Source organism: Oryzias latipes, chromosome 24 (genome assembly GCF_053564925.1).
Source record: "Oryzias latipes strain Hd-rR chromosome 24, Olatipes_Hd-rR_3.1".
Taxonomy (NCBI): domain Eukaryota; kingdom Metazoa; phylum Chordata; class Actinopteri; order Beloniformes; family Adrianichthyidae; genus Oryzias; species Oryzias latipes.
Genome location: NC_136260.1, coordinates 8,107,822 through 8,132,855, shown reverse-complemented (window position 1 = coordinate 8,132,855; position 25,034 = coordinate 8,107,822). Strand labels below are relative to the sequence as shown.

The window sequence follows — 25,034 nt, the reverse complement described above, 5'->3', positions numbered from 1 at the left end:
AGTCACAAATGTAATCTCCAAACGTTGTAATTTCTGCTACAGGCTGGAAGACTTGAGAAGTAAAAAGTGTGTTTATTTTCACACACAGGTCTTACAAACATAAATCAGAGGATTTCTTTTTAATAAATCACTCACAGATTTCCATTGTGATGGTCAAGATTCAAATGAGTAATAACTGGAGAGTTTAAAGAACTCGACTAAAAATCTTAAATGAAATACGAGTCATCTTTACAAGATAACAACTGAATATTATTTAAGAATTATTGATCCAGATAAACAGTAAAAACACAAAGTTACCCATTCCATTATTGGGTTTTTCTGTACCAAAATTCCTCATTGTTTTGTTGTAAAACATTTAGGACACCAGAATCACAACAAGCCTTACTAAAGACCATATTTTATGGTTGTTACTTTATCCCTGATATAACACTAAATAGGTAACATTTACTGATATAAATAACTAATTTATAATTTTGCACGTTGAATATCTAAATGCTTCAGTTGTACTTAGTTAAATTCTGCCAAAATTTACTGAATTTGAGTTTACCAAATTGTTATTCTGTAAGTGAACTGTTACCTTATTAGGTTCTTTTATCAAGTTCGGTAATTTCATCGGACTAAGAAATGAGTCAGATGATGATAATCCCAGAAGAAGACTCTTTGTCAGTATAACAACATAAAAAAGGTCAACTCTATAAAACAGGTTGTTTGTAGCAGCTTTGTCATTTTTATTAAACAAAAGTGTACTAAATTAGTTTTTATGGCTGCATTGTGTAAGTTGAACAATGTCAAAAATAAGATTTCCAGCCTTTGATTTTTCAAATTAAAAAAATAATAAAAATAATTAGAAGTCACGATCCCAACCAGAGAAGTCTTCGTCTGCCTTTGTGTGGTCCACAGGGAATCGGTCAAAGTTGATGTAACACGGACCCTTAAAAAGATGACAAAGGGGAAGTTTAGTCATTTTCAGCTGGTACAGTTATTTTTTTATTCAATAGCTGAGGTTTAAAGACCCACTTCAAGAAAAAATTGTGTTTTTTAAGGTGTTCTTGTAGCATTTTTCTAATGATGGTGGAAAGATAGAAAGAAAATGTATCAGTATTTCCACAGACTGCATGCTCCACTCTGCAACGGAGAGGGGAAGGGGGGCGGAGTTGGGCTGCGCCAACAGTCTCGCCCACAACTCGGAGGTAGATTTCTACTGAAATACCGTCACTACAGAAACAATGTCCTGGAAAACTACCGTTTTTTGGATTTTGGCTAAAAATGTCATAATCATAATTAAAAGAACACTTGGAACGCAATGAAAATAGATCAAAGAATAATTGGAGTGGGATTTTAAGTTTACTTTCTTTATAATTAATGACTTTTAGGGAATCTAAGAAATTATCTGGTTCTTATCCACCATGACACTTCTTATTTATGAAAAATAACGATTTTTGAGGACTGAAAATGTTTTTCAGTTATATTTTGAACCACAGTAATTCCACAAACACTGCAATTGACTAATCCTTGCTGACAGTGACACGACCCTACCCTGCCTGCTGCAGGCCACTGGTGTGTGCAATAGATAATAATAACATAAAACAGGAAAAACGAGGAACAACCTGCGCCCCTGCTTTTCAGCCCTCTTAAGTCCTCACTCCTGCTGGGGGGGCCAGTTTAGCTCGTGCTGGTTTGCAGTGCCTTCCATCCATGAAACCTGGGTTCAAATCCAGGCTGCTCCGTATTCCCTTCTCTGCTGCTGTGCCAGTCCCAAGCCCAGTTTGATTGAGAGGTTTGCATCAGGAAGGGCATCCAGCATAAAAACATTGCAAAGTTAACCATGCAACTCAATCCTCAAGGGAGGGTTGTTTCCCTGATGGGAGAAGCCAAAAGTGAAAGAAGAAACTCTCATTCCTGCTCATCATCGGATATTGAGCAGGAAGATGTTTGAAACACCCCTTTAATTTAGTCAAATCTACTAAAAATCATGTTGACCTAAACTGTGTTTGCATCAAAAACAGAGGGTACACTGCAGAGCCTGACACAAAACAAGTTTTGCCTCTTTTTTCGTCTTCTTAGATCCAAACCGATCCCAGCAGATAGTTTGCCTTCCTGCTGGTAGTTTCTTCCTTTTCATCCTTTGACGAGGGTTTTTCTCTCAGCAGTCGCCCACTGCTTGCTCAGTAAGGGAACTTCTCCATAAAGCCCTTTAATAAACTGCTGGTCACTGACTTAGACTATCAATAAAATACTGTTCAGACAAATAAGTGTTATTAAAATGATCTGGGATATTTAGAATGAACTGCATATAAACAAGCCTTGACAAGAAATAACTGAAATCAAATACAAAATAATCTTTTTTTAAAGTCACAGCTTAATTTTCTTTATATGTTTCCACCATCAAAAAAATGCCAAATAATCTGTAAAATACAACAAAAACAACATTTTCATTGGAAAATGATGTTTTTCAATGACTGAACATGTGACTGAGCAAAAATGAGAGAAAAGGATGGAGAAATAATAAAATAGCTGTACTTTGTTGTTGTTTATGTGACTGTTGTGATGCTGCTGAGTATTAATGTTGTTTTTCTTTCTCTTTATTCTTTACCTCTTGTTTTTTTTTTATTACATCTATCATAATATTTGAATGAGTGATTTTAAAGGACTGTGTCTGAGGTTGACTTTCTAAAAAAGTACAGCCATGTTTTTTCAAAAGAAACGGTCAAAGACAATGTGGGGTTTTTTACATTTAAGGGAGAGTAAAAACACAAAGACGCTTTCGCTTGCCTTCCGTATGAGTCGAACTGTGGGGGCCTCCAGCTGACCCAGGCGAAGTTTATGCCAGTTCATGTTGCCGAACCACCTGAAGGGAAATGCAGGTTACAGATCCGAGAGTGGAATAAACAAAAGGTCAAGAAATAAACCGTTAGAATAAGAAAGCATAAAAAATAGTGTACTTACAAAACCTTTGGTTTTGTAAACCTTAAAAATGTAAAGACCCACTCAAATAAAAAAAAGGTTTTTGGTGTTTTTTTTAACAGGTTCTTGTGACATTTTTTGATAATGGAGGACATATAAGACAATTAAGCTTAAATTAAGCTTTTCTGAGCATTTCTTTATTCAAATCGTTGTGAATCAGGAGCAGATAAAAATTAGGTTTAAAAAAGCTTTTTTGTGACGCAGCAACTGAAATGGGTGGGCCGTAAACTCTGTGTTCTACTCCATTGTGATGAATCCACTTGCAGACAAATGGATCCATGAACATCTTTATTTTCCTCGTCTGAGCTGGAATCTGGATCTAAACTGTACGAATGGATAGCTCAGATATTGTTTGCCATTATTGTTGCACCGGTACTGCTATCTTGGGGTTGTGAATGTCTGTAAGCTAGCTGGAGAGTAAACAGAGGGATATCAGCGGAGTCCTACTTCTACGCACCCCGCCAACAGTCCCACCCACAACTCAACTTAGAGGTAGATTTCTAATGAACTCCTGCCACTCTGTAGAAAATATGTCCCAGAAAACAACACAGTTCTTTTGATTTAGGTTCAAATCTGCATCATCATATTTAAAAGACCACTAGGAAAACTTTGAAAATAGACCAAAAGATGATCAGAGCGGGTCTTTAATACTACTTCTTTTTTGGTTACAATGATCGGACCTGTGATGCCGCACTTCTTTGATTCCATTCTTGGTGTTTCCTAGCCTCTGACCCGGCCGAGGTCTGCAAAAACACATTCATCACAGAGAAGATAAAAAATGTTCTTCACGAAAGAAAAGAATTTCAAAACATCCTAAAAAAATGTTTTAAAACGCAGATACGCTCGGAAATACACACTCTGCTCTGGAAAAAAACCTTTCCAACATGATGTGTTTTCCTTCTTACCTGCACAGTTTACTGATGATGGACTTTGCTGCTTCATTCATGTAAGGAGGATACTTGAGCTCACCATCCAGAATTTTGGCATAGATCTTCTGAGGTTCTGAACTTGAAAAGGGAGGGCTGGAAATAAAAATAAATATATTGGAGATACTGCTATCGTTTATTTTAAGGTTTAAAGCAAAACTTTTTGTCAAACCTTTATATCTATCTAAGTACTAAACCCTGCAGACGTCAACCACAATTATCTGCTGCCATCTGCTGGTTTCCTACTAAATGCTTAGTACTTAAAGACTCTTAGATTTTTTAGCTTATGGTGAATAAAGTAAAAGACACTCTTACCTTCCCGCCAGCAGCTCAAAGATCAGAATGCCAAGAGACCAAAAGTCTACAGCAAAGTCGTGTCCCTGGTTCTTGATGATCTCTGGAGCCATGTACTCAGGCGTGCCAACAAAAGAGTACGTTTTATCTCCACGCATCAACTCTTTTGCAAAACCAAAGTCGACCTGTGAACAGATGGAATCCTACTTATGGAAAGTGGAAAAGAAACCACGTGGTTTCATGTTTCTACTAACTTCTATCAGGAATTAGCACTGGAATAGAAATGTGGTCAGTGAATTACCTGCAATCTGTTTAAAATACTGGTTCTTCCGTTATAAACTCAAGCAAGGCAGACTAAAATATTAACTAGATATCTGGCCAAGAAACAAACAGAAATGCGAGAACTCAAAAACATTCAAATATTCTGTTTTAGTTGTGTGTATGTGTGTGCTATACTCTCCCACACATAGTAATAACACGGTTCAGCAGTTGTCGTTTGTCCTCAGATTTATGTTTGCACAGAAGCTTGACAGATTTTAAATGAGGCGAGAGGGTTGAATGCGGCTCACTCTATGAATAAAAACTAGATATCCCCACTATGTGTACTTTGTTTTGATTTCAAATTTTTCTGTCAACCTGGGGGGAAAGGCATCATATGCACAGCAGGTACCAATTTTTGTTCAGGCAAAAATCTATCATTCTCCACCTGATATGAGTTTAAACATATTATGAATTCAGAACCAGTTCTTCAGAGCGACACTCACTAGTTTGATGTACCCTCTTTGGTCCAGCATCAGGTTCTCTGGCTTCAAGTCTCTGTACATGATGTTCTTCTTGTGCAGGTAGGCGTAGGCCTCCACCACACAGGCGGTGCAGAACACGGCTATAGGCTCATCAAAGCGCCCTCTAGGAGTGAGAATAGACAACGTTTTTCTTTAAAAAAAATATCCACTCTTGGAGCATTCAAGCAAATATATCACTTTGTATTTAAAAGCTTAAACATTTGTCCTTTATTCTGCAAAAATCAGAGTATCAGAGTCGCAATTTTTATTTTCTTTTTTTTGGGGTAAATAAATTGCTTTTAATCATAAAATATCTGAATAACTCATCCCATCCCACTTTCTACTCACACTTCTTTCAGTTTGGTCCAAATTTCTCCTCCACTGCAGAAATCCATGACCATGTAAATGTATCTTGTGTCTTTGAAGGTTGAATAAAGTCTAGAATCAACAGGAAAAAACAAACACCTTTTTAAGACATGATTGCATTAAATGGTAGACTTGGGAGTTTGCCATCTTTGATACCTGACGATGAAGTCGCACTGAATGGCTTTGAGAATCTTCTTTTCAAACAGCATGTGCTCCTCTTGTCTCTTGGCAACAATCTGCTTCTTGCTTACTCGCTTCATGGCGTAATATTTTCCATGCTTTATTGTGGTCATCTAGGAATAACAGAAATGATCATTATTTGTGCTCGGGTTCTGGAAGTGCAGTTTTAAACAGAACGACACATAGCTTTCCTAATAGAGAAATCTCATCTGAGCCAAAAACAATAAAGCTTTCACATCAGCTTTTTGTTTTACCCAAAATGTTCTGTTGGTTATTATGGAGCCCTGGATATGACATAAAAAATTATAATGAACAAGCATTTTGTGCACACAAATTAGAGGGAAGAATTTATTATTACTTTTTTAATGTCATCCTGCCCTGGGCTCCGTACACTGTTGTACACATATTTTGAAATGTGCAGCGGAACTTTTCAAAATAAATTAAAAGAGATTAAAGTTCCTGGTTTAGATTTGCATGAAAAGCCAGATTTACCAGCTCCACACGGCCAAAACCTCCAACTCCAAGAGTGACGGGATCTCCTTGAAAGCGCCCTTCCTGGTATAAAACAGGAACCAGATCCTTAAACCTCAGGGTGGAGCTGGGCCTGATAAAAGCACACATTTCCTTACTTTTTATCTAATTTTATGACATGTAATCAACAAATATAAACCAGTCAAAAGCCACTCACAATGACTTTGCAGGAGTTTCTGCTTCTTGCATCACCTTGGAGCTGAAAGTAGAAAAGTAAACTCAATTTTTTACAATTCGCTTTAATTTAAATGAGGTGCGTTGTGGCAAACATACTCGTCAAACAGTTCCAGGTATTCAACAGGGATGGTCTCTTCAAAAACCCTGAAAAAATGGCATAGTTATTCCCACTCTGCGGGAGTCAACAGAAGCAGCACACAAAAAGAGCAGAAAAAGTCTGAGTTTTACTTTAATTTAATGGCACCTTTCATTGTTTGGTCAGACTTACTCCTTGTCGATGGAGAGGCAGGTAACGGGTCCATCAGCAGTACAGGTGGCTGTTCTCAAGACCTCGCTGAAGGCGGACAAACAAAAAGTATAAATGAAAGCGTAAATAAAATGGTTTTGTATTACACTTATTTTATTTGTCATAGTTTAAAAAAAAGAAAGTAATTATTTTTATTCAGCTTGTTTTTAAAGCAGTCAAAACCGGTTTGTCACCGAAAAACTGACAGATGTGCTTTTACCAGAAAACAGGATCCTGCAACTGTCGTACATTATTTTTTTTCTAAAACAGAAAATCGCTCATCACACTTAATTGGCAGGTTTTGCAAGCAAAAGTGCCACGACGACTGCAGGCGAGAATAGTGGAGAGCGGTGGATTGGCTTTGCAGGCTCTTTCAAATGTGTTTCCACGGTTACCGTATGAGGGCCTGCTCCCCAAAGTGCTCCCCTTTCCCCATCCTGCGGATCTGCTTCTGATATCCATTCACATTTTTGGTCACCAAAACCTGAGGGTGCAAATGTACAGACCCCCTCAGGATCAGACTAAGCAGTAGAACAGAGAGCAGGAATCCTGACAACCAAGTACCTCTCCTTTGAGGATGATGTAGAATGAGTTTGCCTCTGCTCCTTCGCGAACGATAACTTCTTTGTCTTGATACTTCACCTACAAATAACAGGAGAACAAATTCTAAAATATACCTAAATATTCCTTTTAATGAAAGTCTGAATGAATTTCATTAAAAAGGAAAACTAAAAATCTTTCAAGTCACACGAGGGGGATAGTTATTAAATAAAAAAAATCCTCTTTACACACCACATAAGCTAAATGCTGTGCTGCTGAGAATTGTTTCACAGCAGAACAGCTACCGTGGTTCTGCATTTCTTTTCTGTCATAGAACAGTTTAAATCGATATGGACTCTGACGTTCTGAGATTCTGGATTTAAATTTAATCCCAATTTTTGACTGATTCAGGTTTAACAGTTGCTTGTCATCCTTGATGTATTTTTACTGGGATGATGCTCCAGATTCTCTTTTTAATGAGAAGTTTTTAATGGAGAGCAGCAGGCCGGTTTGGATACCGCTCTAAAAGCAGCAGTCTGTGACACTGCTTAAACTTTGTCGGTTTAGCATAAATAGTGTTTGGAATTCATCAAAATTACTATTTCTGAAGAGTAAGTCCAAAAACTGGAAAATTCATAAACTTTTGATGCTGGGGCTTTGGTGACTTTAACTAAACATGATAGATCCAATAAAAATTGCTGATAGACTTCAATATGTAGTCAATAGGGACCCGACGGAAGAAATCCCTTGTCAGTAACAAGGCATTTTTGCTATAACCTTTTTCTGAAAGTTATGGGAACTCCATTGATATAATTTTACCACCAAACTTGAGATTTGGATTTCCCCGTATTAAAAATGTACGTCTACAGTCTAGAGTGGCCTGGCCGTCTGGACCAAAGTAAGTAGGGGAGTTTTTCTGATTCAAGGGAATTGGTTGCAGGTGATATTCCTGGAGGACATAGCAGCTGTTAAAAACCTACAAGAACATCTGGACATGTCTGATCACAGACCACTATTTCAATTTAAATTAGTCTTGATCCACAGGAAACAAAACTTTTTTCCACACAAAGAAACCACAACATTGACTTACTTTCTTTATTCCAAAAGATTTGGTTATCCACTGAGATATCTGGAAGTGTCTCTGGATCATTTAACACTGACACAGTGTTGCTATGAGAGATGCAGTGTCATCTGAATGCCTAAAGATAATGAGTATCCAAATTGTCCCCGACACACAGAGATTTCTCCATATTTTGTATTGTTTCGTTGTCAACATTTGGTTGTAATGAAACTATTGACTCGTTTAATTTTTATTTTCTTATCTTATGTTTTAAAAAATGTCCCAACTTTTCCTAAATTTAGGTAAACTAAAAAAAATGAAGTTAAAAGCTCCTCACCTCTTCCATGGAATCAATGATTTTGGACAACTGCACGTCATTTAAGTTTTTAAGAGTTCGAGACCTGACAACAGAAGAGTTCATCATTAACACCTTAATCTGAAACAAAGACCTCAAATTTAAATGTGTTCAAATATTTTTCTGGATTTCTGCTATAACAGGATTAGAAAGGGTGTGAACTCACGTCTTCAGGAAGCCCATCAGCTGCCCTCGTCTCTTCTTGGACTTGTTGGTAATGATGGTTCTGTACGTCTGTCGCTCCATGCACCAAAGACGCACCTGAGTTTTTGCTGCCACATGAGTGACAGGATCAGACCAACATGTCAACATTTTGACACTTTTTTTTTACTTTACGTTTTCAAACTCCAATTAATTTAACAATAAATCTGTTTTCTGAAATTGGCAATATGTTTGCAGAACTGTTGCTTCAAATTAATTTTCTTTAAATGAAGCTGCATACAGGAAGTAAAAGGTTTACAGTTAAAACCTTTAATTTTTAAGCAGTTCCATTTATGTTGGAAAAACCAATCATTCTGATCAGAAGTAGGCGCTGCTCCTAGCATATTAAAGAAGCATAGTTGAGTATTGTCTGTGAAGTGTTGCTAAGGATGTTGCAGATCTTGATTAAAGCTTTTAGAGTACTTCAGAGAAACATTTAGTGTAGCATATGCTGCTCACATAAAGGTGATTGGCACTGCATGAAAAACTGAATAATTTAAATCTCCAAGTACCTCCATGACTGTCTGACCTTTAACTGTGGCTGTCCGTTTGCAGTTGTAAAGGATGGCCAGTTCTCCAAAAACATCCCCGATGCTCAGAGTTCGGAGGTCCTGTCCTGCCTGGGTGACGATGAGCTCACCAGCTGAGAAGAGAGGTCCTTTTTTCAAATCCTCAACTTCATGGGGAGCACACTCTAGAGCTGACTCCCACCTGCCACTATGTACATGCTGTCTCCTTCACAGCCTTCTATAATGACTTCCTCCCCAGGTTTGAAGTTGGAAGCTCTTAAAAGGTCCACCATCATGGCGATTTGCTCTTCATCAAGGCGGCTCAGGAAGTCGTTCTTTTGGATGGCTTTGATAATCAGAGCTGTTTCACTGAGGGCGAAACAGAGCATTGTTTATAGGACTCACAGGAGCACATGATTTAATAAGAAACTTCATTTTTTTCTGCATTAAGGGCTTAAAACCTGGCAGATTTCTTGACAGGGCTGCTTGTAATTTCCAGGTTTTCAGGAATCGGTTCAGAGGCGATGACGGCCACACGACTTTTCCTGAACTCGGGTTCAGGTTCATTACTGCTCTGAGAGGGAAAGTCTGCTGAGAGCAAACAGAGAAGAACAAATAAGATGGATCTCTATTAAAGGTAAATTTACATGCTGCAGTGAGGGAAGTAGGTGTTTTTGTGTGAGCGTTGGCTTCATACCAAGATCCTGATATTGACTTTGCAGATTTTGCAAAAGGTTTTCTTTCTCTTGCAGACGCTGCTCTGTGGAATTAAAAGAGGAGCCGAAGTAAACTCAATTCCTGTAGACAAACTTTAAATTCAAACATTTAGTGGCCTGCATGAACTGAGGATTTGTCTGTTAACCATCAGTCAAAAAACTACGCCCCCATTAGTGCATAGTTTTAATCTCACTTCCATTCCAGTTGTTATAAGTATTGTTTCTTGGAGATTATAAAAAGTTATTTAAAACAAATTATAAAGATGTTTTTGTATTTGTAAAGTTGTCCTTTAGTTCTGGTTTATGGTTGATGTTGAAACCAAATCTTGCCTTTTAAGTTGCAGTGTTTCTTCTTCTACTGTTTCTCTGCTTTTACAGCAGGTTGCCTTTTGGCACACTACTGCCCCCACAGGTCGAGATGTGAAGAGCAGTTTCTCTGCAGAAGAAATTTCACAACCTTTTTGCGTTTTTTTTTTTAACGTTTAATTGATTGAAGATAGTTGTATGGTTTGCTTTGGGTGAACATATTGTTCTCTAGAGGCGCAATAAGGGTGGCCCACTATTTTTTAAAGGCGCCACTGCTACTTGGTAGCAGACAAATTTATATTCTTTGTAACTTTCTAGCAGCGCCTCAGATTAATGTTTTAAGCAGATTTGCATCCGTGCTTAACAAAAGCATCAGCTTTTAAAATCAGTAACACATTCTACATTTTGTTTGTATACTTTGAGTTGAAACAAAAACCTTATTCAGTTCCATCCTGCTGCTCATACTCAAGTCTTTCCTGTGTTTGTGTGCTGCACCCGCACCTCCCTGACGGGTGGAGCTTTCCAACAATGCTTCTGCGAGCCTCTGAGCAACTTCAGAATCATTTACATGTTTTATTGGTCATACGTAGACTTTGTAAGTCAGAGCAGTAATCCAGAAAGGAGCAGAGGACTTTCCAGCCTTTGGTATAATTGTGACTAAAAACACATCTCACACATAAGTGAGGCTGTGTGCATTTTGAAGATAAGCCGATTCTGCAACTGTTGTACTCACCCAGCTCCTTGTTCTGCCTCTGCAGTTCTTGGTTGATAAGACACTGCTTCTCCAGCTGCAGCTGTAGATCAGCTATTTGCTTCTCCATGACTACAAGAAAAAGTAACAAACACAGCAATGTCGCATGTCAATCTGACGTTAACTTTAGGTTGTGAATCCATTCAAAAGCAACATAAATAGTCGCTTTTGCAGCACATCTTGACACTTTTCAGAAACATTTATGATGGTTGTTTAATGCATGATGGAACCAAGATTAAAGAAATTGTATAATAAAGTCTAATCTAACCTTGAAACTTGCACAGACAGATGGTCAGTTTCTGTAATAAAAGTTATTGTGTATGTTTTCTTGGAACAAGCCAACAAAGTTTGTGCGTGCGCTTTCAACTGTTTCAGCTTTCCGCCACATTTTTAAACTTCTTTTAGAACAAAGCTTCTGCAAAATATTCAACATAATGTTTCTGCATATTTTCCTGTGTGCAGACTTGGCATGACAACATTTTGAAACACAACTAGTCTGGTGACATGATTAGAACATCTAAAAAAAAAGATTCATTCGTGTCCATGTCTGTCTGACTAGGAAAAGCTGTTAGCATGTAATCATTTCAAATGTCACATGACCTCTAATTGCAGTCTCACCCTGGACATTGGACAGCTTTAAGATTGCGTACAACATGAAAGGGAAATCATAAAGCCTTCGAGCAATAAAGAAAAACCGGGACATCAAGTCAAGATAGATGACTGGAGCCCCAGACTGCAAAATGCTCCATTTCCAGCACTGATTCACCATTTAGGGAGCATTTACATGATAAGAACAAGCAGAAAAGCATGCAGCTGCAGAGCTGAGTGTCAACAGGCCAGCCTTGAACAAACACACCCCTGCATGCAGCCTCTCACCAGACCCTGGTTTGGGTGTTTCATTAACTTTAATTTGCATTAAAATACAATAAACAGTTAAGCTCCGCAAAAACAGAGTTTGGGGACTTTCTAGGAGGTATTTTGCAACAAGCGGGACAAGCTGACTGATAAACTTAAGTGCGTGCTGGTCAACAAACCGCTCCTCACAGACTCCGACCTGAGTGTAACTAAAACGGAGACTAAAATGGCGACTCCAATCAGTTTACAACTGTAAACAACACAGATGTGTGAAGTTTAAGACTCAGAAATGAATCAGTTTAAGTTTCTGCTGCAGACCATGCTGCTTATCATTAGAAATATTCAAACAGCTAACTGTCAACCTCCTACTGCTTTATCTATAATTCATATTCGTAGCTCATAACAGCTGAACCCTCAAAAGACACCCTGTTTTTAGAAACATCCAGAGTGATCTGAGATGCTCTCTCCATCTCCCCTTTAACTTGTAACATTTAATCTATTATCAAATTAAAGGATATAACTTAAAATAACAATTTAAGAAAAATGTAAAAAAGGATGAATGCATATAATAAAGTTTCGTTAAATCTGTCTTAAAACATTTTAAAATAGCTGAAGCATTTAAGTTTTTCTTTAAAACCATACTTTCCATTCGTTACAGCATATCGTTACACAGATTTAGCCCTCAGACTTTAACTGCAGTCTGTCTGGGAACTGATATTCTAAGACAATTTACAAGAATGTATTACTTTTTAATGTAAATTGACCTAATTTAAAAAATGGTCAACATGTTTTTTATATCTGTTATATTTTAAAAAGTACGTTTGAATTATCAAAGTGTTCTGCCATATTTTGTCATTTTTTTGTAGTTTTCCTAAATTGTCTTGTGCTGTGACGTATATGAAAATAAAGGCTAATTTTTATATTTCTCATACTTACTTCAGCCATTTATAGTATAAACATTCATTTCACAATGCATGTAGCTAATTTACCATGCAAACAATACTTTAATACTTTGTCTCAATTATCACAAAACAATTGTTAAATGTAGTTACAAATATTTCAATCTGTTTTTCCTACTTTTTAGTTACAGTTTTTAATGTATTTTGAATAATCCACAAAAAACGGTCACACATATAAAGCAATTTTAAGCTTTTTTAAATAAATTATTCAGGACAAGAGTTCAAGTAAAATAAAATAAAAAATGTAAAGTTTTTAATATGTTTTAATAAAGTAGGAAGAAACCTAGAATAAACTTACCTGCAGGTGAAGATGAGCAACTGTCCAGCCAATGAAGGCCGGTTGGATCAAAAACCCCAAAACTGCTCAAGCTTTTCAAAAAAGTCTCCCTCCTGTGACCTCGTGAACCCAGACGCTGTACAGACTGAACACACCTGACCAAAGTGAGCAGTTTACAGCCTCTCCACTATTCCACCTCTGATTCTAAAGCTTACATCGCCAAATCTGTCTTTTACTCGAGTTCCCTGCCCTCTCAGTCTTTCCTCTTCCTTCCTTTGCTGTATCTGTCAATCTCAGCTGCTCTAGCGTTGAATCGTCCACTGTAACCTGAAGCTCCGCCCATCACACCAGGTAGCAGTGAGGTGAATGAGATGGAAAAAAGCTGAAGTACAAGTGAGAGAGAGAAAACATGCGGGCCAAAAAACAATTTTTCTGTCTTTGATTTTTCTCATACAATTTTTTTCATGTTGTTTTTGTGAAGATTTTTAATTTTTTTTAGGGCAAAACTGTATAAAACTGTCTGCCTCAGAGGGGAAGAAACATCCCAGCTCCGTGTTTGATGATTCTGTCATTTCTTTTATGTTTCTGCAAACAAATAAAGGTATTTGCATTTCACACAAACCTCTTCGGAGAGTCAGACTCCCAGCAGTGGTGGGAATTCATGTAAAGTGAACTAAGGCAGCTCACAGATTACATCTGCCAGAGTCGGAAACTGCCCGCTTGTTTCTATTTTTCCACACAGGAGTTTTTCCAGGCTCCTGAATGCATCTAAATGAGGTTTCAGGGTAAGCATTGTGTCAGAGGGTGTGGGCCCATATTGTTCACAGTTAATTATTAATATCTCTCTGATTAATCAGTGACAATAATGACTGCGGGACGCTGAGATAAAAGGCTTTGGATATGTGGGAGCAGAGGAGAGAGTGGTGGCAGGCAGTGCATGAGTTCTGACATTTCCATCAGGATTCGCATGCATGCATTTTTCCAAACATGTCCCAGCTGGGATTACATGTAATTCTGAGTACACTAAAATATGAAGGCCTAGAAATTAAAATGGCTTTAATAACACACAACACAAATGACATAGCTAATGGAGGGGATAACACCAGTTTATTCAATAGAACTTTTTAAAACAGAAAATGTCAAAGTGCATGTTACTACCTCACAAAACACTGCTAGGTTCAAGAAAACATTCATTTTTGAGACATTTAGCACCCCTATCAGTCACAGGTAAAATACATTTGTCTGAAATATTTGCGTAAAATGGGTTTTAACAAGCATCATTTTACAGGTGTAACCTCAAAACTGAACAGTGGCACGCTAGTCTCAGCTAAAAATAACATAAATTACAAAAATGTGCTTAATCTGTTTAATTCTAACAAGAACTGCCAAACTTAGTGCATTAAAATAAGAGCTCTTCAAAGGTAAATCCTTCTTTGTTGAAATTAAAGTCAAGCTTATTTCCTGTATGGAACCCCAAATGTGCCACAATTTGCCTCCATTTTTAGAAGATTTAAATTGAAAACACGTTAGTTTCCACACAAAATCCTACGGGTTTTTGTGCAGCTCTAACTTGACACATCCATAGATGCTTTTTACATTCAAAAGGAACCAAATAGGATTTTCTTTTCATTTATATTTAGTGTCACTTTTCTTATCATCTTACTGACTCGATGACTTTATAAACTCAATTTGAAAGATTAAAGAGAAGCTTTTAGCTTTCTAAATTGTCCTCTAAAATTCAAACCCCATCACTTGAAAACAATTTTTTGTTAATTAAATTACATTTCAAAACCTTTGTTCTTTGTTCGATGAGGTAAGAAAAAAGATGAGTAAATAAACAAGACTTTAAGCTTAAAAATGTCCAAAACATGGAAACTTTGAAGAACTGTCGCCTGCAATTGCCGTTTATTTTTTAACATTGAAAGGCTTTGATTACCAGAACATTTCAATGAAACCTCAGAGGCAAATGAAAGGTAAAACATTTCCCTCTATTTCCACATCTTCATCTGTTATGAGCTTCAAAAAAAGGCAAACAACAGGCAGATCATAAGATACAAAACAGATATTTTAAACAAAACTCATCAAGTTTAGATCAATTAAAACTTTGTGCTAAAACCAACTACAAAAGATTTTGGCAAATTGTCTTTGTAGTCTTTTACATTTAAGCTACAGTTTTAAATGGCGAAAGCGTCAGTATTTAACTTTAAAGGCTTGCCTTGCAGTGCTCTGAGTTTTCTTGTTCGGTAAAGATTCTTTATACCATCTTGTGTTCTACAACAGCAAAGCTGCCAAATACCAAACAATTTAACAAGTATCTCAATATTTTTCTGTGCATTTGGTAAAGACTTGATTGTTAGATGAAGGAGATATTTATGCTTCTCCTGTTTTTAGACAAAAGCTCTGCTCTGCTGTTCGATTTCTGTCACTTTTTTATTTATGCTTATTTCATGTGTGAATTTCTACATTCATATTTACTCATTTTGAGCGAGTAAATTTGATTATTTTGTCCTTTCTGATTACATCCTAAGGTTTTTTAAAAGAAAAAGAAGAAATAACAGATTTTTTTCCCCCAGTCATTAGCATGAGTTCTCTTCAATGAGTTATATCGCTAGAGGAGACACGCTCACTTGGGAAGCCTGGCCGACGGTGGCGGGCTGCAACGCCATCTTGGCGAGGTCGTCGGCACCCACATGGCAATGATTTCTATAGCCTTTAGTGGCATCTAAGTAGCTTTTATATAATTTATATATATTCATGTATCTATATATTTATTCAATATATATATATATTGTTCTTAAATAAGAGAAACAGTTAGTGTCAGGTTTTGCAAGAAACGAAAAAAGACCCAGATGCTGGAACCCGGAAGGAAAACAGGAGAGAGTAAGGTAAGTGTAAGTGAGTAAGGTGATTTATTTTTGCAGGACGTGGATCCGTAGGCGGTGATGGCTGGTGACTGCAGGTGAGTAGCTAGGCGAGAAACCGGAATTCAGGCTTGAAGTCGTGGCGTGGCTGGAGGTCTTACTGCAAGGGCTGTGCTGGAGGTTAGGCATGAACAGGATAATGGCTTGAACGAGGAGGTCCGAAGGTTTTAAAGGGTGGTTCCCAGGTTTACACTCGTGGAGGGTTTGTTCCCTGGATGCAAGGCGTAGGCAGGGATTAGCTTGAGACAAGAGTTTTGAGAGCAAACCATAAAGACCAGACTAGGCACCATGGAGCAGCAACGAACTGGCGATGAATGCTGGATCTGGATCTCCTCATGAAGGCTGTGGATAGACGAGTTGAGTGGAAACAGCTGGGAGTCCTCAGGACCAGAGCAGAGAGGGGTGGGAGAGGAGAGCTGCCAGAGGCACCACAGTCCGCCTTAAAACTTAAATGAAATGAAACGCATAGTTGCAGGACTTCTTACAAATAAAAAAATTATTACAAAGAATCTTTGAAAATAATTTTTAAACATGTAGAAGTTTTAGACCTCTTTGACATGTAATTTAAATTATTTATAAAAGCCCAACAATAAGTCAATAGTAAATCAATGAAAATAATAATAAATAATAACCTTATATAAATAATAAGTCAATAATAATAATAATAATAAATTAATAATAAAATCAACAATAAAAAACAGAAAAACAATAGATTTACTGATTCATGTGAGTGATCAATTTGTGTAACACAGATGGTATGGTGTCGGGTTTCAAGCGAACAGTCTGGCCTCTTATCAAAATCTGTTTCCACAAAATGTTTTGAACATAGCCAGACTGTATTGTTAGTTGGTAACCACAGTGATCCATCTGGGTTAGCTCTTGTGACAGCTAAGGCCCACTTTTTCCTGAAGTCTGAATCCATTAGAAATCTACAAGAAAAGTTCAGTCACTGAGTCAGAAATGTATAAATCTATATACTATAATAGCCTAGTCCTAGTATACAGTATATAGGTTTAAGAAACAAAAGTTTACATTTATGTCGACAGCAAATTACACGTACATCATGCAGCATGTTGATAATAGCCCTGCAGCATCATACATGTCAACATGTTTACTATTAAAAAAACATGTGTACTATTAATGAAGAAAGAAAAGAATTATAGTACCTACCTGTGAAATGTTATGCCTTTCTCCTTCATGGACTCATTTCTCCAATTTTGGCAGTTGAAACCCGCACAATGAAGTGGCATTTTACAAAAAATGTGTTCAAATGCATGCACTGCAGCAGTGACTTGACCTCACCAAGATGGCGGTGCTCGCCTCCCATGAGGAACCACGTGATGTCTCCCCTAGCGATAGAAGTCATTGGTTCTCTTTATGCTTCATCTGCAGCTACAGCGCCTTCTGGTGTATAGAGGGTGTTACTACAGCTGCTGCTGACACGTTCATGGACGTCTGTGTGTGTGAACTCTTTGTGGGGTAGGTGTGCGAACCAATGAGTTATATCACTAGAGGAGACATCACGTGGTTCCTCATGGGAGGAGAGCACCGCCATCTTGGTGAGGTCAAGTTACTGCTGCAGTGAATGCATGTGAACACATTTTTTGCATAATACCAGTTCATTGTTTGGGTTTCAACGGCCAAAATCAGATAAATGAGTCCATGATGGAGGAAGGTATATCATTTCACAGGTAAGTTTTTTAATTTTTTTTCTTTTAAGGCTGCAGGGGCTTCATTAATAGAACACATGATGTTGACAGGTATGATGCTGCAGGGCTATTATCAACATGCTGCATGATGTACGTGTAATTTGCTGTCTATATAAATGTACATTTTATTTTGCTAAACCTGTATACAGCATACTAGGCTATTTATACAGATTTATACATTTCTGACTCAGTGACTGAACTTTTTTCTTGCAGGTTTCCAACGGATTCAGACTTTAGGAAAAAGTGGATCTTAGCAATAAAAAGAGCTAACCCAGATGGATCACTGTGGTTACCAACTAGTAATACAGTCTGGCTGTTCAAAACATTTGTGAAAACAGATTTTGATAAGAGGCCAGACTGTTTTTTTTAGGGTAAATCTATTGTTCACTTTTGGACTTCTTTTAAATATTATTATTAATATTATTATTATTATTACTATTATTACTATTATTAATAATAATATAATTGTTTTTATTATTATTTATTGACTTATTTATTTATTGTTATTTATTGTTTGTATTGACTTACTATTGATTTATTATTATTATTATTTCCCTATTGTTGGATTTTTCTAAATAGTTTAAATTACATGTCAAAGAGGTCTAAAACTTCTAAAAGTTTAGAAATTAATTTTAAAAATTCTTTCTAATAATTTTTTTATTTGTAAGAAGTCCTGCAACAATGCATTTTCATTCAAGTTTGAGCTTTTAAGGCTGATTGTTTCTCTTCTTTAACAACAACAAATGATGTATCTATATATATATTATATACATAAAATATAATATATTCATATATATGTATAAATATATTTAAATCTAAAAATATATACAGTTTATAAAAGCTACTTAGACACCACTAAAATCAATAGAAATCAATGTCATGTGGGCGTCGTCGACCTCACCAAGATGGCGTCGCGCTCCGCCACCGTCGGCCAGGCTTCTAAAGCGGGCGTGTCTCCTCTAGTGATATAACTCATTGGTGCGAACAGTGCGATCATTTTAAAGCATAGGGCTGTTCACGAGAAGACATGGTGTGTTTTTGGGCTCTTTCAACTGACTGAGGCTTCATTAACCCTTGTGCTATCTTAGATGACCCCCCCTTACATTGACGTGTTCTCCCTACCATGACAAAGGTGGATAAACGTGGAAATATTTCATGTAATCCATGGACACCAGTGAAGATCACAAATCACTGAAGAAAAAAGGTTCAGAGCACTGTCTAGTGGGTCTAGATGACCCAACTCCCAATGTTTAAGTGCCTAGGAAAGCACAAGGGTTAAATTTACATTCCAATGATCTGCAGCAGTTCGGAAATTAAATACAAACGCTGTGACAAAAAATAAACTAGTTAGCAGCAATTCTCACTTGGAATCACAATAAAAAATAAAAAAAATTACACAAATGTCTTATGAACTTCTTGCAAAGTTTTCTCACCTCTTTCTGTGTGTTTTCAAACCATAATCTTCAAATGTTTGTAATTTGTTAAGTTTATATTCCAAAAATTTAGATTCTTATTTTTGCATCCAGTTATTCACAATTCAGTTAAAGTTCTCATCTAAGCATTAAGGAAACTGAATGGAAAACAAGTTCAGGCATTTTAGGAAAAACTTTTTAAAAAATGTTTAAATTCCTGAAAGGTGCTACAGAGAATTTGAGAACCCCTGCCAACGCAAAATCCTGGTGAGGTCGTAAAGGGGAAGTGAGGATTGCAGGCGTGCAGTTGTAAGATGCGGGGTGGCACGGTTAGAATTGCGCCTGCGCGGTTGTAAGGTTCTTCACTCATTCCCTAAATACGACTGCTCATTTGTCTTTACGCCCTTTTACTTTATGGCAGTGATGAAACGCCATAATGTGCAATCAAAACAATTTTTGCTCAAAAGAGAGTCTCTCTCTTCTGCACTCGAAAATAGCAGGGCGCAACATTACAATTATGCTACAATAGTCAGCAATAGTCAACAAATAGGCAGCTAATCAGTCTTCGAGCTGATTGCAAGAATTTCTGACCAATCAGCATCAACCTTCATGTCCATGTCAGTCAGTGTCAGGTGCGGACAGTAGAGGAGCATAAAAACAATTCACCCAAAGGAGAAGAATATTTCCCAAAGTGAACATGAACTTATTATTACATCAAAAATTTGATTTTGGGCTGTAAAGTAATACATTTTTGTTCCTCATCAAAAAAACAAGCAGCGACTGCTTAACTCATAGGCGGTGAATTTTCACTGGCGGCTGCTTTTGAGGCCCCTGCACATATTTTTTAAGTTTCAAGAGTAAAATATTTTTGTTAGCAAACAATTTTGAGTTTGAGGTGCAAAATAACTTTTTGGGCACATAATGTTTTAAGTATTACACTCAAAACAGTGACTGTTATGCTTGGAATGAGAGATATATAGCACATTGTAAGCGGTTACTTCAGCTTTATCATTGGTGTGATCACTTTTAAATGTTAACCATATTTTTTACGTCTTCTTTTCTAAATCTTTTTACATTTCGACTCAGAAAATTGTCCAGAAAACATCTGTGCAGCTACTGCTCTCTTAAAAAGTTTTAGTTAATGTTGCAATTTGACATATAGGCCTATGTTTAAAAAAAGAAAAAAATGTGATGTGTTTGACCAAGTTTTGTGAGTCATTTACTTTTGCTTAGATTTTACGTACTTATTGTAGATGTGAATAAAACAAATAGTTGATGTTCAGTGTATCATAAATTAAAGGTGGCATTTTTATTTCAACACATGAAAAATGTGAGACATGATATTTTGAAGCCCACATGATTTAATGAGATTATTGTTGTGGTTTGACTTTACTTAGACAAATATGGCAGCATAATTATTTATTGATAGTAATGGTAAAGACTCCTAAACTTAAATGTATTTTCCAATAGGTCTGCCAACAGTTTAAGACACTCAATAGTTGATAGAGGCGTAACGATTAATCAATTAATGGATTTTTTATTTCTATAATTCAACCAGATCGATCTGAGGCAAATTCGAATTGAACCATACCATTTAAAAAAATCTTTTCAAAATTAGATAAATCGATAATCAAATTGATATTAAAAAAATACAATTTGGATTGAGGCATGATAGGTTTATTTACTATACTGTAAAAATGACCCACAGCAGACAACACACATGTAATGCAACAAAAACGGATCAATCCATCATTCCAGTCCAATGCGTGGACTATAATGATGTGACCATACAGTGTACTAGATTGTTCTAAGAATGTTCCCTTTGGATTATATGGATGTGGAAAAAACATCAGTGGGCTGAACTTTAGGAAACTAAAATGTGAACGGATTTGACTTTCATTCTTGTTTACTTGTTTGTTTGAACACATAACTAATTTAAACTTGATTGTCTTGAAGAAATACAAGGAATTTGGCAAACGTCCCCTGCACTGTTCAGTACCAGGTATTTCTCTCTGAGTTACACTGGTTGACGTTTTGGCTAAAGATGTCCTGGATCAATTTAGGTCTGTGAATTGGATCAAATTGGATTGTTTAAAATGAACCTTAACTGGAGGTGAATCGAATCGGCAACCGCAAACATCAAATTCAATCGAATCGTTGTTAAAATAAACCATTACACCCCTAATATTTACATGTGTTTTGTTTGATTATTTCTGTTGATTTGCTGCAATTAACCATAAACCATCAACTGATTTTCTTCCTTTTTAGCTGAGTGGAGCCCCAGCGACCATCTCTGACTCTATTCCACATTCGTCGTTTCCACGCTTGATTTTGAAGAAACCTGCATGAAACAGAAGACAGATTTGTTTTAAGGCCTCTTTGTCGGTACAGAACCAAAATAACTGATGTTTTCTCTTACAAAAGTACAGTAGAAGAGTCCCTTATTTTTGGGTACCTTTACAATTTAGAAGAACTTTTTAAAATTTGAACATCATTAGAGGAAAAGCCGTTACATCGCAAAAAAAAAACAAAAACAGGAAACATTTCATGTTAGAGCTAAATAAAGTACTAACCATGAAATTAAAAAAGTCTAAAAACAAAGAATTTTTAAACATCCCATAGACAAAGGAACAGAAAGTCACTCTTGTAAGTTTGTGAATCTGTTAAGTCCAACAAGCCAAGAAGTGTCTCTGAGGTCGCCATGTTGAAGAAGTATTACCTTTGTCGCCCCAGTCACTGTTCCAGGAGTTTGCAACCAGCCAGTAGGGAGTCCCATTCTCCTCCCCCCAGCCCAGGATCTTAACAGCATGACCTCCTAGCATGTCTCCTGTCACATGTTGGTACACACCTGAGGAAGGGACAAAAACATTCAATTACTTGGGAGAATGTAGCTGCAGGTTTTAAAAATAACAACAAAACTGCAGGTTTTTCTTACCATTCTTATACAGCAGGAAATCTGCATAAACACTGAAGGCTGCCTCCACGGGCCCGTTCTTGTACAGCTCAGTCATGATCTGCTCCTGCTGAGATGGAATGCTGTACGAGCGTTGGCCTAAAGAGGGCGACGCCAATGAGGTCAAGAGCACAAACTGGCGTTAAAGAAAAGCTGCTCCGTGTGCCCGTACCGAAGTGTTTGTCCTTTGGGTATGACAGTGAGTATCCATTGTTGCACTGCGTCACACACTTGGGAGTCTCCACTTCACCCTGACAAGGAGGACGGCTTCCATTCACATGGTGTTCGCAGGGGGCGAGGGTGTAGGGCCTGCAGCCTGCAGGACATGAGCAAGGTCTGAGAGTGGATGTTTCAGCAGAAACGGCATGAACCTGCGTGTGAGGAACTCACCGACTTTGGAGTCAAACAAGCCTCCTGTCACAAGTCCTTTGTTTGTCCAAAACTCCCAAGCAGCAGAAGGAAAACCACCAAAACAGCTGCAACACACATTTTGCATCACTTGTTTGATTAGACTTCATGAAACATGTAGAATATATTTTTATGACAAATGGATGGCTTTGAACTCAAACTTTAGTAATAAAGAATAAGCAACACAAAGTGTTTCACAGAAACCTCCAAACAAAAGAGGCCTTCACATTAAAAAAAATCTTTAATGATATTTTAATGACGTCAAGGCTTTTTCATTGTGTTATTCAGTTCCTTTTAAAGACAAAAAAGCATGAATTTGTCAACAATGTATTAATATTATCAAATCTTTGAATAAGCAAGTATTACAGCCTACATGTGATTCGGAATTAGGGAATTTCGGAAATTGTGACTCATAAAAGGAAGATCTATTTTACCAAACCTCTTCTTTCAATTAAATTAAGTTAAAGTGAAATTTGTCTCTGAGGCTCACCCCATGCCACACTCATCACAACAGGTCAGCAGATCTTCTGCAGAGATCTCTAGTGAGATCTTGCCACCACTTTGGATACAGATTCTATCAGAAATTGCTTCGGCTGCTCCAAAGGCCTGTCCACAAAAGAAAAGGAAAAGGGCTCGAGCGTGTAGCCGACTGATGTTCTCATTCATGAATCTGTGGAATCGGTCCACTTTACCCAGCAGGAGCCACAGTTGCCCTGGTCTCTGATCTGCTTGAGTGTGGGACAGTTGGGCCACTGCTCACGTGGGTCGAAGCTGTCTGGAAGCTTAATGCCTTCAACATCATGAGCCCTGGACCAGACAGAATGCAGATAAGATGAACCTGCTGACAGTCAGCATTTTGGACATGTGAGGAGCACACACACTCATAAACAAACGTCTACACCTACAATTCTGGCAGCTTGGGTCCCTTTAGGATGGTCCCACACAGTCCTTTCACAAAGCTGCTGTCCTTGTTGTGGAAGTTCTGGCCGGCCTGGAGGATAATTTAAGAGAAAATGTACCATTTATAGCAAATGCTCAAGACAGCAGACTTTTTAGAAAAATTGTAAATTACAATACTGACTGTCCAGGTGGTGTTGAGTTTGTTAACAAAGTCAATCATCTCTAAAGAGAGAAGAGGAAGTTGGGGGCGCGCCCATCCAGCAGGGAGCAGCACCCCCAGGAAGAGCAGGAACAGAGGACACATTCTTCAAACTGATGATACAAAAAACACAAAAACGGCAGCTGGACATTTGATTATATCACTTAATAAACATTGCTATTGCTGATGATTGACTATTAAAGACTATTAAAGAGGAATAAAATCTGTCAACTAAATTCCAACTTTTACCTGACGATGGTTCAGCTGACTCTTCCTTGCAGTATCGTTTTTCTGACTGAACAGATTTTCTCACTGTATTTATATGAGGTTAAGAAATCACATGTGGATGCAGTAAAGTCATTGCACATCTCATATGACTACAATGTTCCAAAGGTTGGCTCACCCGTGTTTTCTACAGAAAAAAAAGGGCATAAATATGATTATATTTTAGCGATAACAAAGAATATACTTTTTTCTTTTTACCATTTCCTACACCAGCTTCATGTCCACTAAGCAGTTTGATTTGCGGATTACAGTCACTTGATTTCTGCTGTTTTCTGGATTTGCAAAGAAGTCTTTCTCAGAAGTGTTAATTGAATCCTGGCTAATGTTTACTGAAAGAATGGCGTGTTTGGTTTCAGCTCTGTCTGTTGTTAATGTTTGGTCTGTGGACTGAGTGTCTGCAGTTGGATCCATATTCAAAGGGGTTAAAACTGCTTTGGTGTATGAAGCTGGACACAGATCTCACCCCATGAGGAAAGATCACAAAGGATGATCACAAGAATGGTGAGGACATATTCCAGAACCACACGGGGGATTTAGTGAATGACCTGCAGAGAGCTGGGACCAAAGTAACAACGGCTACCATCAGTAACAAACTATGCAGACAGGGACTCAAATCCTGCAGGGCCAGACGTGTTCCCCTGCTAAGGCCGGTACATGTGCAGGACTGTCTAAAGTTTGCTAGAGAGCATTTGGATGATCCAGAAGAGGATTGGGAGAATGTCCTAAAATCAGATGAAACCAAAATAGAACTTTTTGGTAAGAACTCTACGTGTCGTGTTTTGAGGAGAAAGAATGCTGAGTTGCATCCAAAGATCACCATACCTACTGTACAGCATGGGGGTGGAAGCGTCATGCTTTGGGGCTGTTTTCAGCAAAGGGACCAGGACGACTAAACCGTGTAAAGGAAAGAATGAATGGGGCCATGTATGGTCAGATTTTGAGTGAAAGCCTCCCTCCATCAGCAAAGACAATGAAGATGAAACATGGCTGGGTCTTTCAGCGTGATAACCATCCCAAACACAAACGCCCAGGTAACAAAGGAGTGATTTCATAAGAAGCATTTCAGGGTCCTGGAGTGGCCTAGCTAGTCTCCAGATCTCAATCCCATAGAAAATCTTTGGAGGGAGTTGAAAGTCTGTATTACCCAGCAACAGCCCTGAATCATTGCTGCTCTAGAGCAGTGTTTTTCAACCTTTTTTTGAGCCACGGCAC

General features: G+C 37.6%; 1 protein-coding gene and 1 long non-coding RNA gene across 2 annotated transcripts; both read right to left on the bottom strand.

Moving 5' to 3' along the window:
* Positions 1–704: 704 nt before the first annotated feature.
* prkg3 (protein kinase cGMP-dependent 3) lies at positions 705–23,848 on the bottom strand. The gene is made up of 33 exons (XM_078943240.1): positions 23,787–23,848; positions 23,520–23,650; positions 23,344–23,429; positions 23,131–23,245; positions 22,929–23,044; positions 22,421–22,506; positions 22,203–22,346; positions 22,013–22,129; positions 21,797–21,925; positions 21,347–21,418; positions 13,730–13,803; positions 13,057–13,222; positions 10,927–11,016; positions 9,856–9,931; positions 9,630–9,745; positions 9,374–9,541; positions 9,192–9,305; positions 8,628–8,733; positions 8,444–8,507; positions 7,071–7,148; positions 6,902–6,990; positions 6,489–6,554; positions 6,317–6,364; positions 6,201–6,242; positions 6,005–6,116; positions 5,489–5,625; positions 5,315–5,404; positions 4,949–5,090; positions 4,206–4,369; positions 3,870–3,986; positions 3,645–3,707; positions 2,773–2,848; positions 705–931 (listed from the first exon to the last, which is right to left on the bottom strand). Exons 2-33 carry the CDS (start codon positions 23,640–23,642, stop codon positions 845–847), a joined length of 3,273 nt encoding a protein of 1,090 aa, XP_078799366.1. The 5' UTR covers positions 23,643–23,650; positions 23,787–23,848; the 3' UTR covers positions 705–844.
* LOC105357212 (uncharacterized) lies at positions 15,928–16,527 on the bottom strand. The gene is made up of 2 exons (XR_911238.4): positions 16,244–16,527; positions 15,928–16,167 (listed from the first exon to the last, which is right to left on the bottom strand). It is a non-coding gene; the product is annotated as an uncharacterized LOC105357212 (long non-coding RNA).
* Positions 23,849–25,034: the final 1,186 nt, after the last annotated feature.